A 24,093-nucleotide genomic window follows, 5' to 3' on the forward strand; every position below is an offset into this window, starting at 1 on the left:
CCTTTAAAAGCTTCTGTGTGAGCCCCCATGATACCTTTCTTTCCCTATTGCTGGTTGAATGTAGAGGAACCAGTAGAGAAGCCCCTGGGAGATGACAGAGCTACAGATTTAAGGAGCTACATTCCTTGAATCATGGCAAGGATGACTGCCCACTGACCACCCTCAGTGAAATGCATTGTGAATGAGAATAACCTTTCATGGGTTAACTGTATTACCCCATGAGGTTTGTAAAAATCTGCTTGAATATTTGCTCCAGCAATTAACCAAACTGGTTCATACATGGGTCTAACTGGGAAGGCAGAACTGGGCACCTCTGCCCATGATTGAGTGGGAACAACTGTTGGGACTGCTGAGGATTGCAATGAGAGAAATTAAGTCATAGGGAGGAAGTTAAAAAAAATATGCAGAGCCCTCAGGTTGATGTAGCAGTTTATTTGACAAAAGCTTCAGGGTAAAGAGGTCAAGGAAATAGCAGAAAGGTTACCAGCTAGAGCCAGTGGGTGTCCCCAGAAGGAAGTAGGCAGCACTCTTCTTAGACCAGATGGTCATCCTTCAGCCCACAGTAGTGATCGGCCAATAGAATCTAGGGGTTTAGCATTGATTTAAGGGGCTCTCTAGAAGAGAAAAGTTAGTCAAAAGTCAAGAATCCTGGGATAAATCCATTTCTAAAATTAATAGCATCCTAGGCCCCAGATGAAAAAGGACAGCAATTCTTCTGTTAAATCAGAAGTTACCCACTTTTAAGCAATTTCCCCCAAGAAGTTTGCCAACTGAACAGACAGATAGATACCAGGTCTCCTTGGGCCTGGCTGAGAGTAGAGGGCCCATGGAGACGCCCAACTAAGGGGTTAGTAATTGGAACTTTGGATAAAGGAGGGATGTATGAACTGTTGGGTGATATGTTGAGGGAAGCAAAGGGAACTGAATAAGAGTGAAGAAAAAAGTAGAGGACCTCATGTTGGTGTCTTGGTTTATTTTGCAGTGAGGAGCAGCCTAGGTTTGGAGATAGGAGGACATTGTCTTTTGCTGCCTATTTCTTTAACCAGGATTTGGGTGGCTGCGGTCTTTTGAATAGTGGGTAAGGACCAGTGATGAAGCATGCCCAGGCCCTAGCCTTCCCACCCCAACCAACTCACTCGTTGTCTAAGCAGATGTTTCCACAGTAGGTCCAGCAGCATGTATGATTTGGACGTACACAAGTCATTATTTTAGTACACCTTTTCTCACAGTACTTATATGGAGGCTGTACCCAGCACTGCTCAGTTTCTCTTATCATATCTAGAACTGAGATGGAAGAAGTTAGCAGGGTCTGTCTATTCACAACTCAGAAAAGAAACCTTTTCTAAGCTTAACAATCCCTTCTGAAACTTGAGCTCCAAGCCACAAAGTATTTCTCTGCCTTCCAAGAAAATCCCTTCCTCAAATTATAACCAGTGTCTTGTCACAAGACCATCCTTGCATGGCCTGTGTTCCTCCATCTACATGTCCCTACAGCATTTCAGACTCTAAAGATAGGACCTGGGACACCCTGACCATATATGACACCAACCACCAAATTTATTCTCATGTAACCTTAGATTTCAGGGCCTGCAATATCCTCTAACTCCAATTTCCATAGCCAATTTGCAGAATGGGAAACTGAGCCAAGGGAGAATAGAAACTTACTTTTTTCCCCCTTCTTTTTTTTTTTTTTTTTTTTGAGACAGAGTCTTGCCCTGTCGCCCAGGCTGGAGTGCAACGGCACGATCTCAGCTCACTGCAACCTCCACTTCCCGGGTTCAAGCGATTCTCCTGCCTCAGCCTCCTGAGTAGCTGGGATTACAGGAGCACACCACCATGCCTGGCTAATTTTTTGTATCTTAATAGAGACGGGGTTTCACCATGTTGGTTGGGCAGTCTCGAACCCCTGATCTCATGATCCGCCCACCTCAGCCTCCCAAAGTGCTGGGATTACAGGTGTGAGACGCCGTGCCCAGCCATTTTTCTCCCCTTCTATTTGTTTCCCTGATGATGCCACCTAAGAAGTCAGTCTCTCCATAAATTTTGTTTATTTCCCTGGCCCACAACCCTCCTGCTCAGTGCCTTTGTTGTCCACATTTTCTTATCATATGAACCCAAACTTTGACCCACTAAGGAGCCTTTATTTGTCTTTTCCATTTTTCATATTCTAAAAGACTCTTCCCCTCCAACTAAATTAACGTGTTAAATATTACCCTTTTGGCATTCATCAAAGGCTCACCCAACTGAGGCACAAAGGTTCTGAAAATATGGGCTTGGAGGGAAGCTCTGTGTTGGTTTTTCCTCTACTGGTCTGATATTGGAAAATATTATTTCCTGCTAGCTGATGGAATATAGACAAAAGATATGTTCCCTTTTCACATACCTAGTGTTGCTTTCAGAGCTGAAAGAGAAAACTTAAAGGAATTGGGAACATCTAACCTAATATTGCTTGAATATCTCTACTTAAGAAGAGATCCTTTAAAGCCTGATTCTTGAAATGCAGACCCTGAATCAGCTACAATAGACATCCCAGGACTGGGCAGAGCACCCCATCCCTTTTCACACCACCCACGGGGATCTTTGGTCCAGAAGCTTCCCAGCACAGGCAGAAGCATCACAACTCCAGAGATGAACATGATGAGTAGAAGAATCCAGGGCTTCATGGTGCTCTCTGTGTGTGTTTGGGTTAAGTTCTGGCAGAAGGCAAGTCGTTTCCCAATACTGCTAGAGGTAGAAAATGGATTGAGGAGAATAGGGTAAGCAACAGGGGGAAAGTGCTTATGACTATCATGTTATTCTTTCCCTTTCTAGTACCCAGTAGCATACCAAGCAACTCCCAGGCTAGCCAGTGACTTCCCCAGGTTTCTTCTCATCTCATATTACATACCCCTTCCTTTGCAAAATTATTTCTTTTTAAAATGAATTTCTCCTCTCTGATTAAAAACAATAAATCCTCAGATTATACAATATGTAAAATAAAAAATACAAAGAGGAAATAAATAAGCATTAGCAATTCCACCATCTAGAGATAATCAATATATGTCTATACTTTTATGTTGTAGTCATTATTTTTATGAAATTGGACACATCAAGTGTCCTGATATTTTATTTTGAAGCATATGAAACATGATGATGTAAAGAAGTTTTAGTGAAGATCCTAAGACAAAAGGCACTAAAGCAATTTAAGAGGGAATTACAGATAGATAACAGGACTTGAGAAAAGATGATGGCCAAGAACTGTTAGGGGACTCAAAACTTTAATGCACTAAGATGGTCCAAAGTTGGAGGAATTGTAGAGAAGATTTTGAAGGAAATTTTATTGGTAAAAAGCTTTGCTCATGAAAGCCGGAATGCTGCCTCCTAATTCCAAGTTGAGAGAAAAGGTTTTATGAATACGACTCATTGAGCTTGCTATGTGATCCTAGAAGTCTATGGGAACACAGTAGACTTGAATCATGACTGAAGACTTTAAAGGGTGACTTTAAATCTGGCCAAAGCGGCCTGTAGTAGCAGAGAAGAGGGCTCTAATTTGTGAAGTATCTGAACTGCAAATGGCCAGACGACATTTCATGTTTCCAATGAACCCTTGAAATCTCCCACGAAAGAGTCAAGACCAGAAGCACAGAACCAGCTCATGATAGTATCTATTACACAAGAACTTTCCTACTACTCTTATTGGTCCGTCCTCCCTCTACTCCCTAGGAGACAGAAACTTGCTTTAGTCCAGAGTGGGTGGAGGAATAGAATTACAAAGAGCCAGAGTGGGGGTGGTGGGCGGCGGGGGAGAGAGATTCACCACATCCTGTTCCATAACTGGAACTTCTGAGGGAGGGAGGAATCCATAGTTCTGAACGATTTATGTAGTTGTGACTAATTTCATGGGCCTGCACATTTTACTTATTATATTGAGAAGATGTTTCATGACTGGAGAATCACATAAAATTTGTGGAGACATACCTAAATTTTCCTGAAGAAGCAAGGAAATAAACTAACAATTCTGAATGAAATATACAGGAGAGGCAAAAATATGCTCACATCATACAAGTCATGACAAGAATTCAGTCATACATATTATTATCATTTCCTCATATCATCAAGACCTGAATAGTTTCAATTTCTTCTTGTTATAAAAATGTCCTGATGAACCTCCTTATAGTTAAAGCTTTGGTACATATATTGTTATTTTTATAGCATGAGTTAATGAAGAAAGATTTCTAGGCAAAAGACATTGTCTTTCCCAGGCTTTGGATAATTGCCGCCACATTTCTCTCACTAAGGGTTAGGTTACATTTCCACCTACCGGATATCAAATGCATGTCCCTCCACCCCTTGTTCTACTCTAGGCTATACAAAGGTAATTTTCATCACCACACTATTTGCTGATGGGTATTTTAAGAGGAAAGAACATGGGCCCCAGAGTCAGATAGGCTTGAATTAGAATCCCAACCCCACCATCTCCTAGCCGTGGAGCCTGGGCCAGCCACATAATCCCCAGAGCCTGGTTTTCCCCATCCATATTACAGAAAAAAATATCAATACTCATCTCATCTCATAGGGTCACTGGGAAGATTAAATAATATGTATGAAACACTAAGCATAGGACCTGGAATATAGTATATACTTCATAAATGTTAACTGTCAGCATTAAGCTCAGAATATCCTCCTCTGGATATTTGAAAACTATTTTCAATTACAATTTTTTTCTTTTTACTTTCTTTTTACACTTAACATTTTAATCTGTTTAGATTCTATGCCTCTGCGTGTGGAGGGAGACGGCGGGAGTTCATTCACTCAATAAGTACTTATTAAGTGCCTAACTATATTCCAAGTTCTGGGTATTGGAATATATTCCAAGTTCTGGGTATTGGAATATATTCCAAGTTCTGGGTATTGGAATATATTCCAAGTTCTGGGTATTGGAATATAGTGGTGAACAAAACAGACAAAAATCCTCCCATTTATACAGCTGGCATTCTAGTTAAACAAGATAAGGAAATGCATAGATGGTAATCAGTGGTAAGGAGAAAAATAAGGAAATGGAAGAAAATAAAATAGCCTGCAGCTGAGTGACAGCTGAGGGGTAAGGGAAACTGGAGTATGGGAACAGCAGAAAAATCTTAATAAAATGGAATAGATAGACATTTTCTTAACATTGTAAAAATTTAACTATTGCAATCCAAAATCCAGCATTCCACATTATAAAACTGAAAGTACTCTCATTAAAATTAGAAATAGGAAAAAAAGATATGCACTATTAAGACTACTTTTTAACATTATTTTCAAGTGTTTAAGCCACTATAATTAGAAAAGAGAAAAATTTGAACTATAAATAATAGAAGAGTGGAAGAGGAACCTAATTACAATGGAAACTTCCCAGCCTTCTCCCATCTACTCCCCCCCCCCCATTCTCTATTGCTCTACCTTTCTAGAACCAGATAGGAAGGAAAATAAGAGTCAAAGAAAAGGATAAAATTCTGACATGAATTGCATCATTGCATGAACAAGGCAGTGATTTTCCCTCTGCCTAAAAGTCTTTATATTTGTTCAGAAATTTTCAATGGAGCAAAAGAGATTTCTTTGTGCTGTCCAATGTGGTAGCCACTAGCCACTTATGACTGTTTAAACTCATTAAATTAAATCAAAATTTAGTTTCCAGTCATTTCAAGTATTCAATGGTCACATATAGTTAGTGGCTATTGTCCCCAAAGTCTTTCTCTGATGCTTCTCAATCCATTTATACATAGGACGATGGGAACAGTCTACATCAACCTTTGACTTCTTGTGTGTCCTATTTAACATTCCTTATTTCTCAGGCACGGAGCCTTTCCATCATCACAGAAAGTTCTTCTGAACAATGCTGCTCTAGATGAATCCACCAAAATGACTCTGCTGAAAAGCAGAGGTAATACTAGAAAAATTTTAAAGCTGCCAAATTTTTCAGAGGAGACTTTGAAAATGTATTCTCCTCTTAGCTTCTGTGAAATTTGGAAGGTGAAAAATACAAGCTTTAGGCACATGTCATTAGATGTATTGACTTTTAGACAAATCACTTTTAAGAGATTCGAGCAGAGGCAAAAGCAACAACATCTTAGCTTGGCAACTTCATCAAGTCATGCTTAGGTAAGCTGGCAGAGACACAGGTTCTTAATGGAGAAGCTTGGAGAGCAGGAATAAGCATCTAAGAGTAGAACCCCCCCACACACAAATATCTGATCTGATCTACAATTTAAGGGCTTCTCTTCTCCTTTCGTTTCTCTCCCTAATCTCCTGCTCTTGCTAGCTACCAATGGCAAGATACTCATTCCTTGAGCCTGAGTCCTTGAGAACCTCAGAGTGTTCTTCTGATTATGTGAATATACCAGCACATGGCAAGACAGGTGAACCATGGAGATACTCTGTTATCTGCTTACAGCCAGGGATGTGAGGGATGAGGTAAGTGGGTGAAAGTGGGCATGGATTGCAGTAGGCCTCTGGATTCCTGGTACCAGCCCTTTGCATAAAGAAGGAGGAATACTGATATACAGTGACAGGAACACCATAAATCCAAAGCATTGGATTCCATGAAGCTGTTTCTTTGTATTCCATAATACCACCCTAGACCCAAGTTTTCCAGAGCTTTGAAATCTGTTCATTCACACGGCCTCATTCTTACTCTAGTTTTCTTTATTTCTTTCTTTCCCCTTGCCCCTTAAAGGTGTTCAGGAATCTGAGGATGCCTAGTCTCCTTTTTTGCACACCCTCAAGTGTACTAAATGATCCCAGACAAAAGAAACATCATTATGCCCAGGCTGGGTACTTCTCAACTTCTCATATACAGAGTGCTGTGAATTTTTTGGTCATCCTGAGACAAACTGCAGGACAATTCAAAGATCCCCCAGGATCAGAAAGACACAGAACTACTGCTCTCCACCAATCTGGCTTTCCAGATAATGTTAAAGAGGACAGAGTGCTGGATTTAGTGTCAGGAATGCTGAAATCTTTAGTTTCTGTCCCTTTTACCTATGGAACCTCAGACAGCTCATGTCACCCCCTCTCAATTTTCTTATTTGAACAAAAGAAACAATAATCCCTACCTCACAGGAATAGTGACACCATCTGGGCTAGGAATTAATCCAAGCAAGCCACAAATAGAAGCTCATGTCTCAAGACCTTTATCCCCACCTACCTCTGAAGGTGTCTGCATTGAGTGTCTGTAGTAACTGGCTGACAGCTCTTTTGTCTGGCCTTTTATTATGAAGTTGTTTGAAGTGGGGCTCGAACTGGGGGCAGAAGAGCAGAAAAACAATGTTCAAAGGCCAGGAACTTAATGGTGATTTTGGTTGTGACCAATTTTTAATTTCTACCCAGAAATTACATGTTGGCTGTATCACAGATTCTTTCCTTTGATATTCACCCATCCAGACGTACTCAATTTTCTAAGGTGCAGGTGGGATCTTCTGATAAGCTGGGAAGAACATTGTGCACCTGGATTGCAGCTCAGGCCACCCCCAGCAGAAGTACATGTCCCCAAAGTCTCTCAAATACATCTCAGTCCATTCATATGTAGGAAGTTGGGAACAGTCTACATTGACCTTTGACCTCTTGTCTGTCCTATTTAACATTCTATCTTTCTCAGTATTGATTCTCTTTTACCAATAAAATCATAACAAGATCTCCCACCAAATGCCCTCTGACTTTTATGTAGCTAAAAAGAGACTGAATAGGAAGAATTTTAGAAAAAGTAGATGACCACCTAGCAAATGAAGGAAGCGACGTGACCAAATCCAGCACCAAGTTCTTGCCATGAGCTTGTTGGTTGAGGTGCAGAGGGATTTGTTCACCAAATATCAGGGAAGGGCATTATATTGGGCACACAATACACATGATTTGGAGATCACTAGCTCATGAGAAAAGAGAACAGTCAAGTGGGCAGGAGGCAGGGACTTCCAAGGGGTAAACCTTCTCTCAAAGCCTGTCTGCAGGAATATTATACGCAGTGACAGGAGATGTCAATATAAAATTCTTCCTAGGATACAGGCATACCTCGGAGATATTGCAGGTTCAGTTTCAGGCTACCATAAAAAAGGTAATATTGCAATAAAGTGAGCCAAGTGCACTTTTTTGGTTTCCCAGTGCATATGAAAAGTATGTTTTCCTGATGTCTTTTATTTATATATTTATTTAAACTAGAAAATGAAATATTTAATAGTTGAAAATTGTTTCTCTGAAAAAGCTAGTAAAATTTGCAAACTTCTGATACAAATCTGTATATGTTTCAGTATACAACTGTACCTCTTTCATATTCTAAACAGTTTCTAATAGTTTTCTTATGATGAATTTCATTATTACTTATTAAAATATTAAAAAGGTATGTTTACACTATGCTGTAGTCTGTCAAGTGTTCAATAGCATTATGTATAAAAAATAATGTGCATACCATAATTTTAAAATACTTTACTACTAAAAATTGCTAATGATTATCTGAGCCTTCAACAAGTCATCATCTTTTTGCTGGTGGAGGGTCTTCCCTCAATGTTGATGGTTGTTGACTGATCAGGGTGGTGGTTGCTGAGGGTTGGGGTAGCTGTGGCAATTTATTAAAATAAGAACAATGATGTTTGCCACATCAATTGATTGATCCTTTCAAGAAAGATTTCTCCATAGCATGCAACGCTGCTTGATAGCATTTTATACACAATAGAACTTCTTTCAAAATTTCAGTCAATCCTCTCAAACTGTGCTGCTGGTTTATCTAAGTTTATGCAATATTCTGAATCCTTTGTCATCATTCCAACAATGTTCACAGCATCTTCACCAGGAGCAGATTCCATTCAAAGAAACCACTTTCTTTGCTCATCTATAAGAAGCAACTCCTCATGCACTCAAGTTTTCTCATGAGATTGCATCAATTCAGTCACATCTTCAGGCTGCACTTCTAATTCTCATTGTTGCTATTTTCATCACATTTGCAGTGACTTCCTCCACTGAAGTCTTGAAACCCTCAAAGTCATTTATAAGGATTGGAATCAACTTCTTCCAGACTCCTGTTAATACTGCCATGTCGACCTCCTTCCATGAATCATGGTATCTAGAATAGTGAATCCTTTCCAGGAATTTTTTAATTTACTTTGCCCAGATCCATCAGGGAAATTACTATCTATGGTAGCTATAGCCTTCCAAAATGTATGTTTTAAATAATTTTGACTTGAAAGTCAAAATTATCTCTTGGTCCATGGGCTGAAGAATGAATGTTGTTAGCAGGCATGAAAACATTAATCTCTTCATATAGCTCCATCAGAGCTCTTGAGTGACCAAAATCTTTTTTTCTGAGCAGTAGGCCTCAACAGTGGGCTTAAAATATTCAGTATACCATGCTGTCACACAGTCTTTGCTGTTTCACTTATAGAGCAGAGCAAGAGCAGAGTTAGCATAGTTTGTAAGGGCTCTAAGATTTTTGAAATGATAAATGAGCTTTGGCTCATTATTACTTTAAGTCACCAGCTGCATTGGCCCCTAGCAAGAAAGTCAGTCTGTCTTTTGAAGATTTGAAGCCAGGCATTGACTTCTATCTATGAAAGTTCTAGATGGCATCTTCTTCCAATATAAGGCTGTTGTGTCTTCATTGAAAATCTGATGTCTATTGTAGCCACCTTCATCAGTTACAGTTGACCCTTGAACAAAATGTGAATTAGGGGTACTGAACTCCTGCACAGTTAAAAATCTATGTATAGGCCAGGTGCAGTGGCTCACGCCTGTAATCCCAGCACTTTGGGAGGCCAAAGCGGGCAGATCACAAGGTCAGAAGTTCGAGACCAGCCTGGCCAATATGGTGAAACCCCATCTCTACTAAAAATACAAAAATTAGCCTGGCATGGTGGCAGGCACCTGTAGTCCCAGCTACTCAGAAGGCTGAGGCAGGAGAATCACTTGGACCCAGGTGGCGGAGGTTGCAGTGAGCGCAGATTGTGCCACTGCACTCTAGCCTGGGTGACAGAGCAAGACTCCATCTCAAAAAAAATTAAAAAAGAAAATCCATGTATAACTTTTGACTCCTCAAAAACCCAACTACTAATAGCCCACTGTTTTATTTTTAATTTTAGAGACAGGGTCTTGCTATGTTCCCTAGGCTTGTCTCAAACTCCCCGCTCCAAGCGATCCTCCTTCCTCATCCCCCCAAGTAGCTAGGACTACAGACACACACCACCATGCCTGAAATATTCTTTTTATTGAGATGGGGTCTCACTATGTTCCCCAGGCTGGTCTCAAACTACTGGCTCAAACAATCTTCCCCCACTCAACCTCCTGAGTAGCTGAAAGTATAGGTGTGCACCATCATGCCTAACTAATAGCCTACTGTTGACCAGAAGCCTTACTAATAACATAAACATTTGATTAACACATATTTTGTATGCTATATGTATTTTGTGTACCATTTACTCTTACAAGAAAGTAAGCTACAGAAAAAAATGTTATTAAGAAAATCATAAGGAAGAAAAACATATTTACTATTTATTAAATGGAAGTGGATCATCATAAAGTTCCTTGAGGATGTATAATGAACCCGCACAGTTCAAATCTGTGTTGTTAAAGGGCCAACAGTATCTTAGCTAGATCTTCTGGATAACTTGCTGTGTAGCTTCTCCATCAGCACTTGCTACTTCACATTGCCCTTTTGGGTTTTAGAGAGGGCTTCTTTCCTTAACCCTCATGAACCAACCTCTGCTAGCTTCAAACTTTTCTGCTGCAGCTTCCTCACCTCTCTCAGCCTTCATAAAATTGAAGAGTTGGGGTCTTTCTCTGGATGAGGTTTTGGCTTAAGGGAATGTTGTGGCTGGTTTGATCTTCTGTCTAGATCACTAAAACCTTCTCCATATCAGCAATAGAGCTGTTTTGCTTTCTTATCGTTCCTGTGTTCCCGGAGTAGAACTTTTAATTTCCATCAATAACTTTTCCTTTGCATTCACAACTTGGCTATTTGGTACAAGAGGCCTAGCTTTCAGCCTATCTCAGCTGTTAACATGCCTTCCTCACTAAGATTAATTATTTTTCTAGTTTTTTATTTAAAGTGAGAAATGTGGGACTCTTCCTTTCACTTGAACATTTAGAGTCTGTTGCGGGGTTATTAATTGGCCCAATTTCAATATTGTTGTGTCTCAGGGAATAAAGGGGCTGAGAAGAGGGAGCAAGACTGGCAAATGACCAGTCAGAGCACACACACATTTATTGTTCGCCATGTCCTATGGGCACAGCTGGTGGCACTCCAAAGCAATTACAATAGTAACAACAAAAATCATTGATCACAGATCACCTTACAGATATAATGATAAGAATAATAATAATAAAGTTTGAAACATTTTGAGAATTACTAAAATGTGACACAAAGACATAAGTGAGAACATGCTGTTGGAAAAATAGTGCCAAAAGACTTGCTCAATGCAGGGTTGCTGCAAACCTTCAATTTGTAAAACATGCAACATCCATAAAGCAAAAATTAATTAATAAAGCAAAGTGTAATAAAATGAGGTATGCCTGTATGTTGAGTGCACTGAGGGGCAGGAAGTATATGTCTGGACTCCAGGGACTTGGCTGATGAAGGTGGACCAGTACAGAGACAAAGAGCTTTGGAACCAAGGTAAAAAGGTGTGGGAACAAACTGAAGGAAATTTTGACAAGGACTGAAAATGGTGCCAAACCTAGAGTGATTGAATTATGGATTTCTAAGATATTTATTTATATGGCAGCAAAATGATGTTCCATGCATGACGATCATAGTCTTTTGCTCTGTGTGGCCCAGATGCTGGAGAGCTGAGGAGCACAGTCACTAATGAGTAGCCGAGGAGTGCCAAGGACTCCTGCCACTCATGATTCTGGATCAAGCTATGCAGAATTTAGGACAATCTGTACACTCTTCTATTTTAGTTAAGAATTTCCCAGTGCAGTATCTGAAATACTGTATCCAATAATTCTATATCCAGCAAAGCTATCCTTTCCTGATGAAGGTAAAATAAAGACATTCCCAGAAAAACAAAGACTGAGAGAATTTGTTGCTACCAGGTCTGCCTTTCAAAAAATACTAGAGAAAAGCTTTAAAGCTAAAAAGAAAAGACATCAGGTAGTAATGAGATCTACATTAAGAAACAAAGAGAACAGATAAAAGTAATTATGTAGGTAAATATAAAATCTGATATTAATAATTTTTAACAGATTGGAATGACAACTGTATAAAACAATGATTATAATCATTCAATTGTATTGTTAGGCTTAAAACATAAAGATGTAACATGCATGAAAAATAGCACAGCTGGGCGTGGTGGCTCATGCCTGTAATCCCAGCACTTTGGGAGGCTGAAACGGGTGGATTACCAGAGGTCAGGAGTTTGAGAACAGCCTGACCAACATGGTGAAACCTCGTCTCTACCAAAAATACAAAAAATTAGCCAGCCGTGGTGGTGGGTGCCTGTAATCCCAGCTACTCAGGAGGCTGAGGCAGGAGAATTACTTGAACCCAGGAGGCGGAGGTTGCAGTGAGTTGAGATCATGCCATTGCACTATAGCCTGGGTCACAGAGCGAGACTCTGTCTCAACAAAAAAGAAAAGGAAAGAAAAATAGCACAAAAGAGGGAGGAAGGCAGGCATGTAAGTGTAGTTATGATCATCCAGTTTAAATACTTTGTAAGTATTTTTAAGTATGAGAGCCATGGATTATTAAGTAGCGTTATTTGTTTTTCAGACATATGGGATTTGCTTTTGGTATTGATTTTCTATTTTCCTGCATTTTCAAAAGAAAATATTGTATGGCATTAATCATTTGGAATTTTTTAGGCTTTCTTTGTAATCTAAGTCATTGTAACTAAGTACTCAAACCTGCTCAATTGGGCCGGGTGTGATGGCTCACACCAGCACTTTTGGAGGCAGAGGTGGGTGGATTGCTTGAGGCCAGGAGTTCAAGACCAGCCTGGCCAACATGAAGAAACCCCGTCTCCACTAAAATTACAAAAATTAGCTGGGTGCGGTGGCACACACCTGTAATCCCAGCTATTCGGGAGGCTGAGGCATGAGAATCACTTGAACCCAGGAGGCAGAGATTGCAGTGAGCCAAGAGAGCACCACTGTGCTCCAGCCTGGGTGACAGAGTGATACTCTGTCTCAAACAAAAAAAACTGCTCAATCTACAACTTTGTATAGATAATTTATTTTCATTTATTGAGGCCATTTTGTGTGTATGTGTGTGTGTACACATATATACAATTGTTAAGGTTTCTTGATCTGTTTTTCTTTACCAGTATAAAATATTCTTGTCTAAATTGTGTCATGTCCTCTATGTTGAATGTTAATTATATTATATGATATTTAAATTGTTATATCATCTTTCTTTTTAATTCATATTTGGTGGGGCATCCTTTTTTATTCCTTTATTTTAAATTACTTGTTTACTTTTGGGAAATTACACATTGTTAAATCATTTAAAAATTTTAATCTGAGGATCTCTGTCTTTTAATAAATGTCTCTAACCCATTTACCTTTAATAAATATTCTTATAGAAAACAATCTTATGTTAGGGCCTATCTCTGGCATCTTATTTCATATTTTTAATTTATCATGCTTTTTAAATATTTGTTTTTATTTCTCTCTTCAGACATCTATTGGATGAATGAAATATCTTCTACTATTTTAAAAGCCATTATTGTATTCTGATCCCTTAGAGGATTTTTTATTTAAGCCCACATTACTTTTCCACATAGACTTAAAGATTTCTAAAACTTCTAAGTTTTCCTAAAACAAGACAGCTCTTTCAGTATGCTAACTGTTCCCTTTAGTTTACCTTCTGACCTTGATATTTTCTAGACAGTTTTTAGTTCATGATTATAATAGATATTGGTGTTCTCTTATTCTTTCTATCTCTTCCTTCCACTTTCTTCTTAATCCCTAAATTTTTAGACAACACCAAACTTTATGAATTGACTTCTCACTATGCAAAACTGTTGACATGGCAGGCCTGCAGTTGCTATCTTTAAAAGTCCTGCTTACAAGGTTGGCTCTTGGTTGGCATCCATAAGCCTGAATTTTGAGAAAGTTCCCATTGTTCTCAGAACAAACAAGTATGGCTCACTGTGCCTCAACCGTTTGTACAAACAACTTGGTTTATGGTAGATATCTGCTTTTATTTTGGGAGTCTGGAATTTTGGTACATGCTAGGCAGAAGCTGCTATATGACCAGCCCCCAATAGAAACCTTGGACACTGTGTTTGTCTCTCATGAGCTTCCCTGGTAGACAACACTTCACACATGTTGTCACAACTGATCGATGGGGGAATTCAGCATGCCCTGTGTGGCTCCACTGGTCATTGGGAGAAGACACTTGGAAGCATGCACCTGATTTCCTCTGGACTTTGCCCCTTGCACCTTTTCCCTTTGTTGACTTTGCTTTGTAGTCTTTCACTGTAATAAATCATAGCTGCAAGAAAAACTATGTGCTGAGTCCTGTGAGTCCTCTTAGTAAAGCACTGAACCTGGGGATAGCGTTGGGAATCCCCAGCATATTCACTCACATTGCCCATATACTTTTGTGTAGTGGTTCTAGATTTATTTTCCTAATGGAGCACATCCTTCAAGCAGGCTTTCAAAAAGGGTCTTTGTGTGGTAAGCATTCTGATGTTTCGTATGTCTTAGAACAATTTTATTGTGCCCTCATAGTTCAGGATGTAAATTTTCACTTGAAAAGTTTTTACCTTAAACATCTTGAAAATGCTACTCTATTGATTTCTTGTCCTATTGTCACTATTTGAAAGTGTAATCTCAGTCTGATTATTCTTCTTCTTTGGGTGATCTAATCTTTCTCTATAGAGTATTTTTAAATTTATTTGTATTTGATGTTCCTACATTTTATAATGTGGCTAGATATGCAAGTTTTCTTTCTCTATTCTTTTATGATCATTTCCAGTCTGAGATCTTTAATAGTTCTTTCATTTGGGGCAACTTCAATGCATTGTTTCATTAAATATTTTTTAACCTGCTAAATCTTTTTCTTTTAGAACTACTATTTGGATGTTTACACTTATACCTCTCGCTTCCACATACCTTAATCTTCCTTTTTATTTTGAAACAATCTTAAAGTAGCAGAAAAACTGAAAGTACAGTAAAAATAACTTCTTTTCCCTGAAACATTTGAGAGTCAGTTACTTAATGGTGCCCAATCACCCCCAATGCTGTCATGTACATTTTCTCTAAAGAAAGACAAGTTCTTCTACATAAACACAACATAGCCATCAAAATCTGGAAATAAATGATGCCAATATCTACTCTAATCTATTTACATATATTAATTATGTCTATTTTATGCATGATTTTAATTAATTCTGTATTTTTGCTATCAGTCATTCAGTGTGAGTGCAGAAACATTTCATATAAATGTGATGTTCACTGCTAGGTTTGATTTGAAGGCCAAAAGGAAGCATAGGTTTGTTATTCTCATCCCATTAACCAGCTCAACTTGATGGGGGAGGTGATGCAAACCTACACAGATTTGTATTGTCAAACCTAAAACAGTTTAGGTTAAGTTAAGCTAAGTGTGCATGTTTGAGAAATGGCTCAGGAGTGAGGGGGAAACTAATGGATGGGACCAGCTGACAATCTAGCTATGAAGATCTGGGTAAAACACCCAGAGAGAAATTCAGAGGAGCCCAAGCTGACACATTTCATTATAATGGTCATACAGTTATTCACCAAGAAAAACAAAATTAGGCCAGGAAAATAGCAAACAGATGGAAGCTTCAAGGATTTGGGGATTGTTACAAAGATCCCAAAATTAATCTGGATTTTGTTGCATCTTTATTTCAGATGGCACATCAAGCAACTCCTCTTATTCTTTTCTGTTTGTGCAGAAAAATCAGATCTGTGGTGTAGGTTTTGGATGTTTTTAGGCCAGGCGTGGTGGCTCATGCCTGTAATCCTAACACTTTGGGAGGCCGAGGCAGGTGGACCACCTGAGGTCAGGAGTGGCCAACATGGTAAAAATCCGTCTCTACTAAAAATACAAAAGTTAGCCAGGTGTGGTGGCGGGCACCTGTAATCCCAGCTACTCAGGAGGCTGAGGCAGGAGAATCACTTTAACTCAGGGGGCAGAGGTTGCAGTGAGCCGAGATCATGCCACTTCACTCCAGCCTGGGCAACAAGAGAGAAACTCCATCTCAAAAAAAAAAAAAGTTTTTAAATTGACAAGTAGTAATTTTACATATTTATGTGATACATAGTGATGTTTCAATATGTATAATGTACAGTGATCAGATCAGGGTAATTAGCATACCCGTCATCTCAAACATTTATCATTTCTTTGTGTTGGGAACATTCAATATCTTCCTTCTAGCTATTTGAAATTATATTATTCTTATGTATGCTCATCCTACAGTGCTATAGAACACTAGAACTTATTCCTCCTGTCTAGCTATGACGTTGTATCCTTTAACAAATCTCTCCCACTGGGCACAGTGGCTCACGCCTGTTATCCCAGCACATTGGGAGGCTGAGGCAGGTGGATCACAAGGTCAGGAGTTCAAGACCAGCCTGGCCAGCATGGTGAAACACCCGTCTCTACTAAAAATACAAAAATTAGCCAGGCATGGTGGCACGTGCCTGTAGTCCCAGCTACTCAGGAGGCTGAGGCAGGAGAATGGCTTGAACCTGGGAGGCGGAAGTTGCAGTGAGTCGAGATCATCCCACTGCACTCCAGCCTAGGCGACAGAGCAAGACTCTGTCTCAAAAAACAAAAAAATCTCTCCCTATCTTCCCCTTCCCACTATGCTTCCTAGCTTCTAGTACCTGCTGTTCTACTTTTTACTTCCATGAGGTCGACTTTTCTCCAGATATGAGTGAGACTATGTGTTGTTTAATTTTCTGTTCCTGGCTATTTCACAGAACATAATGTCCTCCAGTTTCAGCCATGGTGCCATGAACCACGGGATTTTATTCCTTTTTATGGCTGAATAGGATTGTGTTGTATATTTGCATCGTAGTTTCTTTCTCCATTCCTCGGTTGTTAGACACCTAGGCTGAGTCTGTATCTCGGCTATTGTGAATAGTGCTGCAATAAACATGGGGGTACATATGTTGATATGCTGATTTCCTTTCCTTTGGATAAATACCTAGTAGTGGGATTGCTGGGTCATATGGTAGTGGAGTTCTATGTGTAGGCTTTTGAGAAATTGCAATACCATTCTCCATAGTGACTGTACTAATTTATATTCCCACCAACAGTGTATAACAGTTCCCCTTTCTCCACAAGGTCAACAGCACTTGTTATTTTTTGTCATTTTGTTATTATTGTGGCGATCCTGACTGGAGTGAGATGATACCTCATTATAGTTCTCACTTGCATTTCCCCGATGATTAGTGATGTTGAGAGAACAATGAAGTCATTTTTTTCATATATTTGTTGGTCATTTGTATGTCTTCTTTTGTGAATTGTCTGTTCAGATCATTTGCCCATTTTTTAAATTGGATTGTTTGTGATTTTGTTGTTGAGATGTTTGAGTTTCTTGTATATTCTGGATATTAATCCCCTGTCAAATGAATAATGTATTAGTCTGTTCTCAGATTGCTATGAAGATACTACCTGAGACTGGGTAATTTATAAACAAAAGAGGTTTAATTTACTCACAGTTCCACATGGCTGGGGAGGCCTCAGGAGACTTTAAATCATGTCAGAAGGTGAAGGGGAAGCAAGGCACGTCCTACATGGTGGCAGGAGAGAGAGCTCATGCAGGGGAAACTGCACCTTTTAAACAATCAGATCTCATGACAACTCCCTCGCTACCATAAGAACAGCATGGGGGAAACTGCCCTTATGATCCAATCCTACCAGGTCCCTCACTGCACACGTGGGGATTAGAGTTCAAGATGAGATTTGGGTGGAGACACAGAGCCAAACCATATCAAATACTTTGAAAATATTTTCTCTCATTCTGTAGATTGTCTTTTCAATGTGTCGATTGTTTCCTTTGCTGTGCAGCAGCTTTTTAGTTTGATATAATCCAATTTACCTATTTTTGCTTTTGTTGCCCGTGGTTGTGAGATCTTATATTAAAAATCTTTTTGTAAGATCATGAAAATGTCCTGAAGTATTTCCCCTGTGTTTTCTTCTAGTAGTTTTACAGTTTCAGGTTTTACCTTTAGATCTTTAATCCATTTTTAGCTGATTTTTGTATAGGGTGAGAGGTGAAGGTCTAATTTCATTATTCTGCATATGGATATCCAGTTTTCCTAGCACCATTTACTGAAGAGACTATCCTTTCCCCAGTGAATGTTCTTGGCATCTTTGTCAAAAAGCAGTTGGCTATAGACGCATGGATTTATTTCTAGGTTCTCTATTCTTTTTTTTTTTTTTTTTTTTTTTTGAGACAGAGTCTTGCTCTTGTTGCCCAGGCTGGAGTGCAGTGGCGCAATCTTGGCTCACTGCAACCTCTGCCTCCCAGGTTCAAGTGATTCTCCTGCCTCAGCCTCCCGAGTAGAGTAGCTGGGACTACAGGTGTGCACCACCATGTTCGTCTAATTTTTGTACTTTTAGTAGAGATGGGGTTTTGCTATGGTGGCCAGGCTGATCTCGAACACCTGACCTCACGTGATCCACCTGCCTTGGTCTCCCAAAGTGCTGGGATTATAGGCATGAGCCACTGCACCTGGCCCTAAGTTCTCTATTCTATTCCATTAGTCTACGTGTCTGTTTTTATGCCAGTGCTATGCTATTTTGGTTACTAGAGCTTGGTAGTATATTTAGAAGTCTTGAAACCTGTTCCCTCCAGCTTTGTTCTTTTTGTTAAGGATTGCTTTGGCTATTCTAGGATGTTTGTGGTTCCATACATATTTTAGGATTTATTTTATATTACTGTGAAGAATGTCACTGGTATTTTAATAGGGATTGCATTGACTCTGTAGATGGTTTAGGGTAGTATGGTAATTTTAACAATATTAACTCTTTCCATCCATGAGCATGGGAAGTTTTTCCATTTGTTTGTATCCTCTTCAATTTCTTTTATCAGTGTTTTGTAGTTTTCAATGTAGAAGTCTTTAATTTCTTTTATCAGTGTTTTGTAGTTTTCAATGTAGAAGTCTTTTATCTCCTTGGTTAAATTTATTCCTAGATATTTATTTGTAGCTGTTATAAATGGGATTGCCCTCTTGGTCTCTTTTTTTAACTAGTTCATTGTGCATAGAAACACCACTGACTTGCATGTTTATTTTGTATCCTGTAACTTTACTGAATTTCTTTATGAGTTCTACAGGTTTCTTGGTAGAGTCTAAGTTTTTCTCTACATAAGAGCTTGTCTGCAAACAGGGTAAATGTGACTTCCTCTTTTCCAATTTTGATGTCCTTTACTGTTTTCTCTTTCATGATTGATCTAACTAGGACTTCCAGTACTACGTTGAATAAGAGTGGGTAAAGTGAGCAGCATGCTCATGGAGGGGCATGGAGGCTCCCTAGCCTTTCCTCTAGATCTTGTTTCAGTTCTTAGAGGAAAAGTTTTCAGCTTTTCACCGTTAAGTATATTGTTAGCTGTGGGTTTGTCATATATGATCTTTATTATGTGGAGGTGCTTTCCTTTCATACATAATTTATTGAAAGTTTTTATCATAAAGTGGTGTTGAATTTTATCAAATGCTTTTTCTGTATCTACTGAGATTACCGTATGGTTTTGTCCCTGATTCTGTTGATGTGAAGTATCACATTTATTGATTTGTGTACATTGAGCCATTCTTGCATTCGTATGATAAATCCCACTTGATCATGCTACATTATCTTTTTGATGTGTTGTTGAATTGGGTTTGTTAGTATTTTGTTGAGGATTTTTGCACCTATTTTCATCAGGAATATTGGCCTGTGGGTTTCTTTATGCTGTCTTGTTATTGTCTGGTTTTGGTATTAAGGTTATGCGGGCCTCATAAAAGTGAGCTAAGAAGAATTCCTGCTGCATCAATTTTTTGGAATAGTTTGAGAAGAATTGGTATTAATTTATATTTAAAGGGTCATAGAATTTGGTGGTAAAGCCATATGGTTCTGGACTTTTGTTTTGGGGGAGACTTTTTATTACTGATTCAATCTCCTTACTTGTTATTCGTCTGTTCAGGTTCTTCTGTTTCTTTTTGGTTCAGTGTTGGTAGGTTGTATGTGTTCAAAAATTTATCCATTTCCTCTAGGTTTTTGAATTATAAATGATATCACAAAGGATACAGAGGAAGAGGTGCATAAGGTGAGATATGGGGAAAGGCTAGAGAGCTTCCATGCCCTCCATGAGCATGCTGCTCTCCAACAACCTCTAAGTGTTCAGTGGTAGCCACCTGGAAGCTCTGACTTATACATTTTAATTTGAAATTTCTGTTCAGTTTTGAGTAATTGTCTTTTTTTAGACTAATTTCTAATTCTTTCCATTATAGTCTGAAACTATGTCCTTTGTGATGTAATTCTTTAAAATTTTGTTCAGACTTTTTTTATAGCCTAATGTATAGTCACTTTTTGTACATGTTTTATTCGTGCTTGAGAAAAATGTATTCCTCTAGTTTTTCTATGCAGACTTCTGTATATTTTAATTAAGTCAAGCTTATTAATCATAATGTTCAAATTACCCATCTCTTTACTAAATTTACTACTCTATCAATAATTTGAATGTATAAAGTATAGACCTTCCATATACCCATAAATCCTTCCCCTTATAAATGTCAGTACTTGAGCCTGCCACAATGTTGACTAGACTGCTTTAACAGAAAGCCTCTATCACATAATAACTGAAATACAATATACTTTTTATTTCTTGCTCAAATAATAATTCAAAATGAGTATTCTAAAACAATGGGTATCCTTTTTTCATGTGATAAAAGAAGTCAAGGACCCAGGCTCCTTTCACCTTTTGGCTTCACTAGGCTCTAGAACCTTGTCGTCATCTATACTGAGCTGGTGGAAAAGAAAAAGAGTGTGAAAGAGATTTGCCATCTTCTTAGGGTCTTGACCTAGTAGTGACAAGTCTGTTAGCCAAAATATTTACATTGTGGCACTGGCTGCAAGATGCTTGGGTAAGGAAAATGCAGCTTCTATTTGAGATGATGATTCTCCTCTATATAACCCCTCTTTGCTAGGATAGTTATGACAGTGTCCAGTCTCTAAATTGTTCATTTATGAGTGGACAAAAAGAAAAACTAGGAAAGAGAGAGCCTTTGGGAAGGGTCAAATACCACTCTGTAAACTATAGGTACAAATATCAGAATTTTTGAATTATAAAGGATATCGCAAAGGATACAGAGGAAGGTGCATAAGGTGAGATATGGGGGAAAGGCTAGAGAGCTTCCTTTGAATGTAACTTACAACTGTGGACTGAAGGAGACTGCATTAGGAGTTCAGAATGTCAGAAAGAGGTTCAAATCTTTAGAAGATTATCATCATCAGAGGAAGAGGGTGATCTTCTTCCCAGCTTGCATGCCTATTGGGAGTCCAGTGACCCTAGGTTGTCCCCTCTTTCTCCTGTTAGGGAAGAAGAAACATCTTCACTTCTGAGAGTTCATTTCCTTCATGATATTCAAGGTCAGTGACCACCTCCTCCTGGACAGACTGCCAAGCCTTTGACTGATAGGTCTCTCCCCCTATCTGAGCTCTAAGATATTTACTATGTTTCTCCATTAGCCCTTCTGTCCCATGCCCTACAATAGTCTCTCTTTCTGTGTGTATATGTGTGTTTAAATTTGTATATGTATATGTGTGTATGTGTTTATATACATTTATATATGAAACAGCTACTTACTCTTTCACTCAGGAATTCTAGCTCTCTCAGTCTAAAGAAATCAAAGATTTATAAATAAAAATACTCAATATGACATTCTCTAGATTATTAGTAATTAGTACAATACAAATACTTGATTATTAGCATTTAAGTGAGAGCTGTGCAATTATGAAAATCCACATTGTGAGAAATACTTACATGATTAAATAAGGGTGGCAAAAATAGATAACAAAAGTTGTTTATATTAAAAGGATTGTTTATATTAAATATGGAGAGAAATTAAAGATAATTCAATGAAACATCAGTTAATTCTAAGCAACTCTTTTTAACAATATATTTTTTCTTTTCTTTTTTCCATAAAACATTTTGTAATTAGAAAGCAGAAATAAATGATATCTTTCATTCTATCGGCAAGAACACAAGACTGGTTATGTGAGAGGAGGAGGCGTCATTCCTGCGGAAGCCCTATCCCACATGACGAAGGACAAGGCCAGGGGCAAGCAAAAGGAGGAAGCAAGGACTCTCTTGCTCTGCCCCGACTTGGCCAGTAGAGGCAGTGAGGAGCTAAAGATCATTCCTTCTTTCCTTCCTTCACTCTCCATAGACAGCTCTGCAGGGAAGTCTGAGACAACCTGGCCAGACTTAGGGCTCACGATCTGGTCAGAGTCATGGCACCCCAGACTCTGCTGCCTGTCCTGGTTCTCTGTGTGCTGCTGCTGCAGGCCCAGGGAGGATACCGTGACAAGAAGAGGATGCAGAGTAGGTGATGGGCTGCTGGATGGGTGAGGGGGAATTGGGTAGGGGGAATGGAGGGCCTGTGTCCAGTCTGAGTAGGACCTAGGAGTTGGAAACTCTCTGCATATCCAGCTCTGACCACAATGTTGTGTAGACTCTGGACTGTCCCAAACCATGGCCCTCCAGCCCCTTAGCTGGCCCTGGGAATAGTAATGGGAATGAAGAAGAAACCTGCATATTTTGCTGTTCCTTCTCAATACTTAGAGAGAAATGGCACATCCCATAGTGAAAGGTGCACCAGGGCTGAGAATCCAGTGGGGAAAGCAAGACAATTATTATTTGATTTATGCACATTTGTGAGGAGTAAAGATTCAGAAGTGGTTATGACGGTAGGTGTAGGTGTAGAATGGGTATAAGTGTAGGGAAATAGGACATAAGACAAGCAAAAGTTGGGGTACACAGAGCCAAGTTAAGGTTATCATCAAAGGGGCAAGGAGAGTGGTGGTGGAAAGGGAACTAAAGAAGGGGCAGGAAGACTAGAGACAGTGACAGTGAGCAGAATAGAGGGAGAGACAAGAGGCAAGTTGATCCTCATCTCTGAATTCTACTGTTCAGAGACTAGGAGAGAGTTTGAAAGATGTCTCATGCTTCTTTGAGCTCTCAGGATCAGACTGTAGATTCTTTGGTGGTGACTTCACCAAGGCCATGACTAGCAAGGGAGATGGAGTTCTGATTGCTGGTGTGTGGAGAAGGTCCAGGAAGCCCAGGCATTGTGGTCTAATGGGGTAAGGTGTACAGTGGAGAGACAGGATTTAAAATATGACCAATCACTAGGATTTGGTGATGGGCAGGAAGGTAGTTCTATGAAGAAGGAATCCAGGAGTATCATGACTGAGACCTGGGTTCAAGGGTCTTGGAGGAGGCTTCAGCTTGAGAAAAATGTTCTCTAGGAAGCTGCATTTATTTACCGTTCTATTCTCCTTGTCAGAAACACAGCTATCCCCAGAAATCAAAGTCTGCCAGCAGCAGCCTAAACTATATCTATGCAAACACTTATGTGAATCTCACCGAGACTGTCAAGCAAATAACATATGCTGTTCTACCTACTGTGGGAATGTTTGCATGAGCATCCTGTGAGTGGGAGAGTGGGCCGGGATGTGCATCCTGCTTCCCAACTCCTCTATCCAAGACTGTGCCCACATCCGAAGCACAAGGACCTCAAGTCACCAGCATAAGAACATCAACAGGAATGCCGCCCTCTCTACTGTCTGAACCCCTTGTCCCCGTCAAATAAACTAGAAAAAATGCCCAGGGATCCTACCTCTTTTGCTGCCACTACAGGTGATCATTGAGAGCCCACTGTAGCCCCTACAGATGCCCCACTCGTCTTGCGTCCTGGTGTTCAATTTCTCTCCCTGGCTATGCTTCTCTACCCTCCCTCTCCCTCTTTGCCCCACGTATCCCTGCCAGCCCTCAGGATGCCCAGCCCCTTGCTGTTTTGCTCACTGAACCAGTACTCCCAGGGGGAGGAACTGCTCATGTGCAGCATCTCCTGATGCTAAGGAGAACATTTCTCACCCTGGAGTCAGAAGGACCCATTAAGCATGAGAAGGGTGGCAGT

At 39.5% G+C, this 24,093-nt stretch overlaps 2 protein-coding genes across 3 annotated transcripts; one reads left to right on the forward strand and one right to left on the reverse strand.

Annotated features, from left to right (window-relative positions):
* Positions 1–412: 412 nt before the first annotated feature.
* On the reverse strand, positions 413–23,875 carry WFDC9 (WAP four-disulfide core domain 9). Its single transcript, XM_003825973.4, has 5 exons — positions 23,794–23,875; positions 7,166–7,259; positions 2,573–2,721; positions 1,137–1,284; positions 413–614 (listed from the first exon to the last, which is right to left on the reverse strand). Exons 3-5 carry the CDS (start codon positions 2,661–2,663, stop codon positions 584–586), a joined length of 270 nt encoding a protein of 89 aa, XP_003826021.3. The 5' UTR covers positions 2,664–2,721; positions 7,166–7,259; positions 23,794–23,875; the 3' UTR covers positions 413–583.
* Positions 22,297–23,787, forward strand: WFDC10A (WAP four-disulfide core domain 10A). 2 transcript variants are annotated; one of them, XM_003825974.5, is made up of 2 exons: positions 22,297–22,496; positions 23,461–23,787. In XM_003825974.5, the coding sequence occupies exons 1-2, from the start codon at positions 22,406–22,408 to the stop codon at positions 23,607–23,609; spliced, it is 240 nt and encodes a 79-aa protein (XP_003826022.1). In that variant the 5' UTR covers positions 22,297–22,405; the 3' UTR covers positions 23,610–23,787. The 2 variants fall into 2 exon arrangements, with proteins under 2 accessions (XP_003826022.1, XP_057156797.1); XM_057300814.1 differs by having other exon boundaries at positions 23,479–23,609.
* Positions 23,876–24,093: the final 218 nt, after the last annotated feature.

This window comes from Pan paniscus, chromosome 21, assembly GCF_029289425.2.
Source record: "Pan paniscus chromosome 21, NHGRI_mPanPan1-v2.0_pri, whole genome shotgun sequence".
Taxonomy (NCBI): Eukaryota; Metazoa; Chordata; class Mammalia; order Primates; family Hominidae; genus Pan; species Pan paniscus.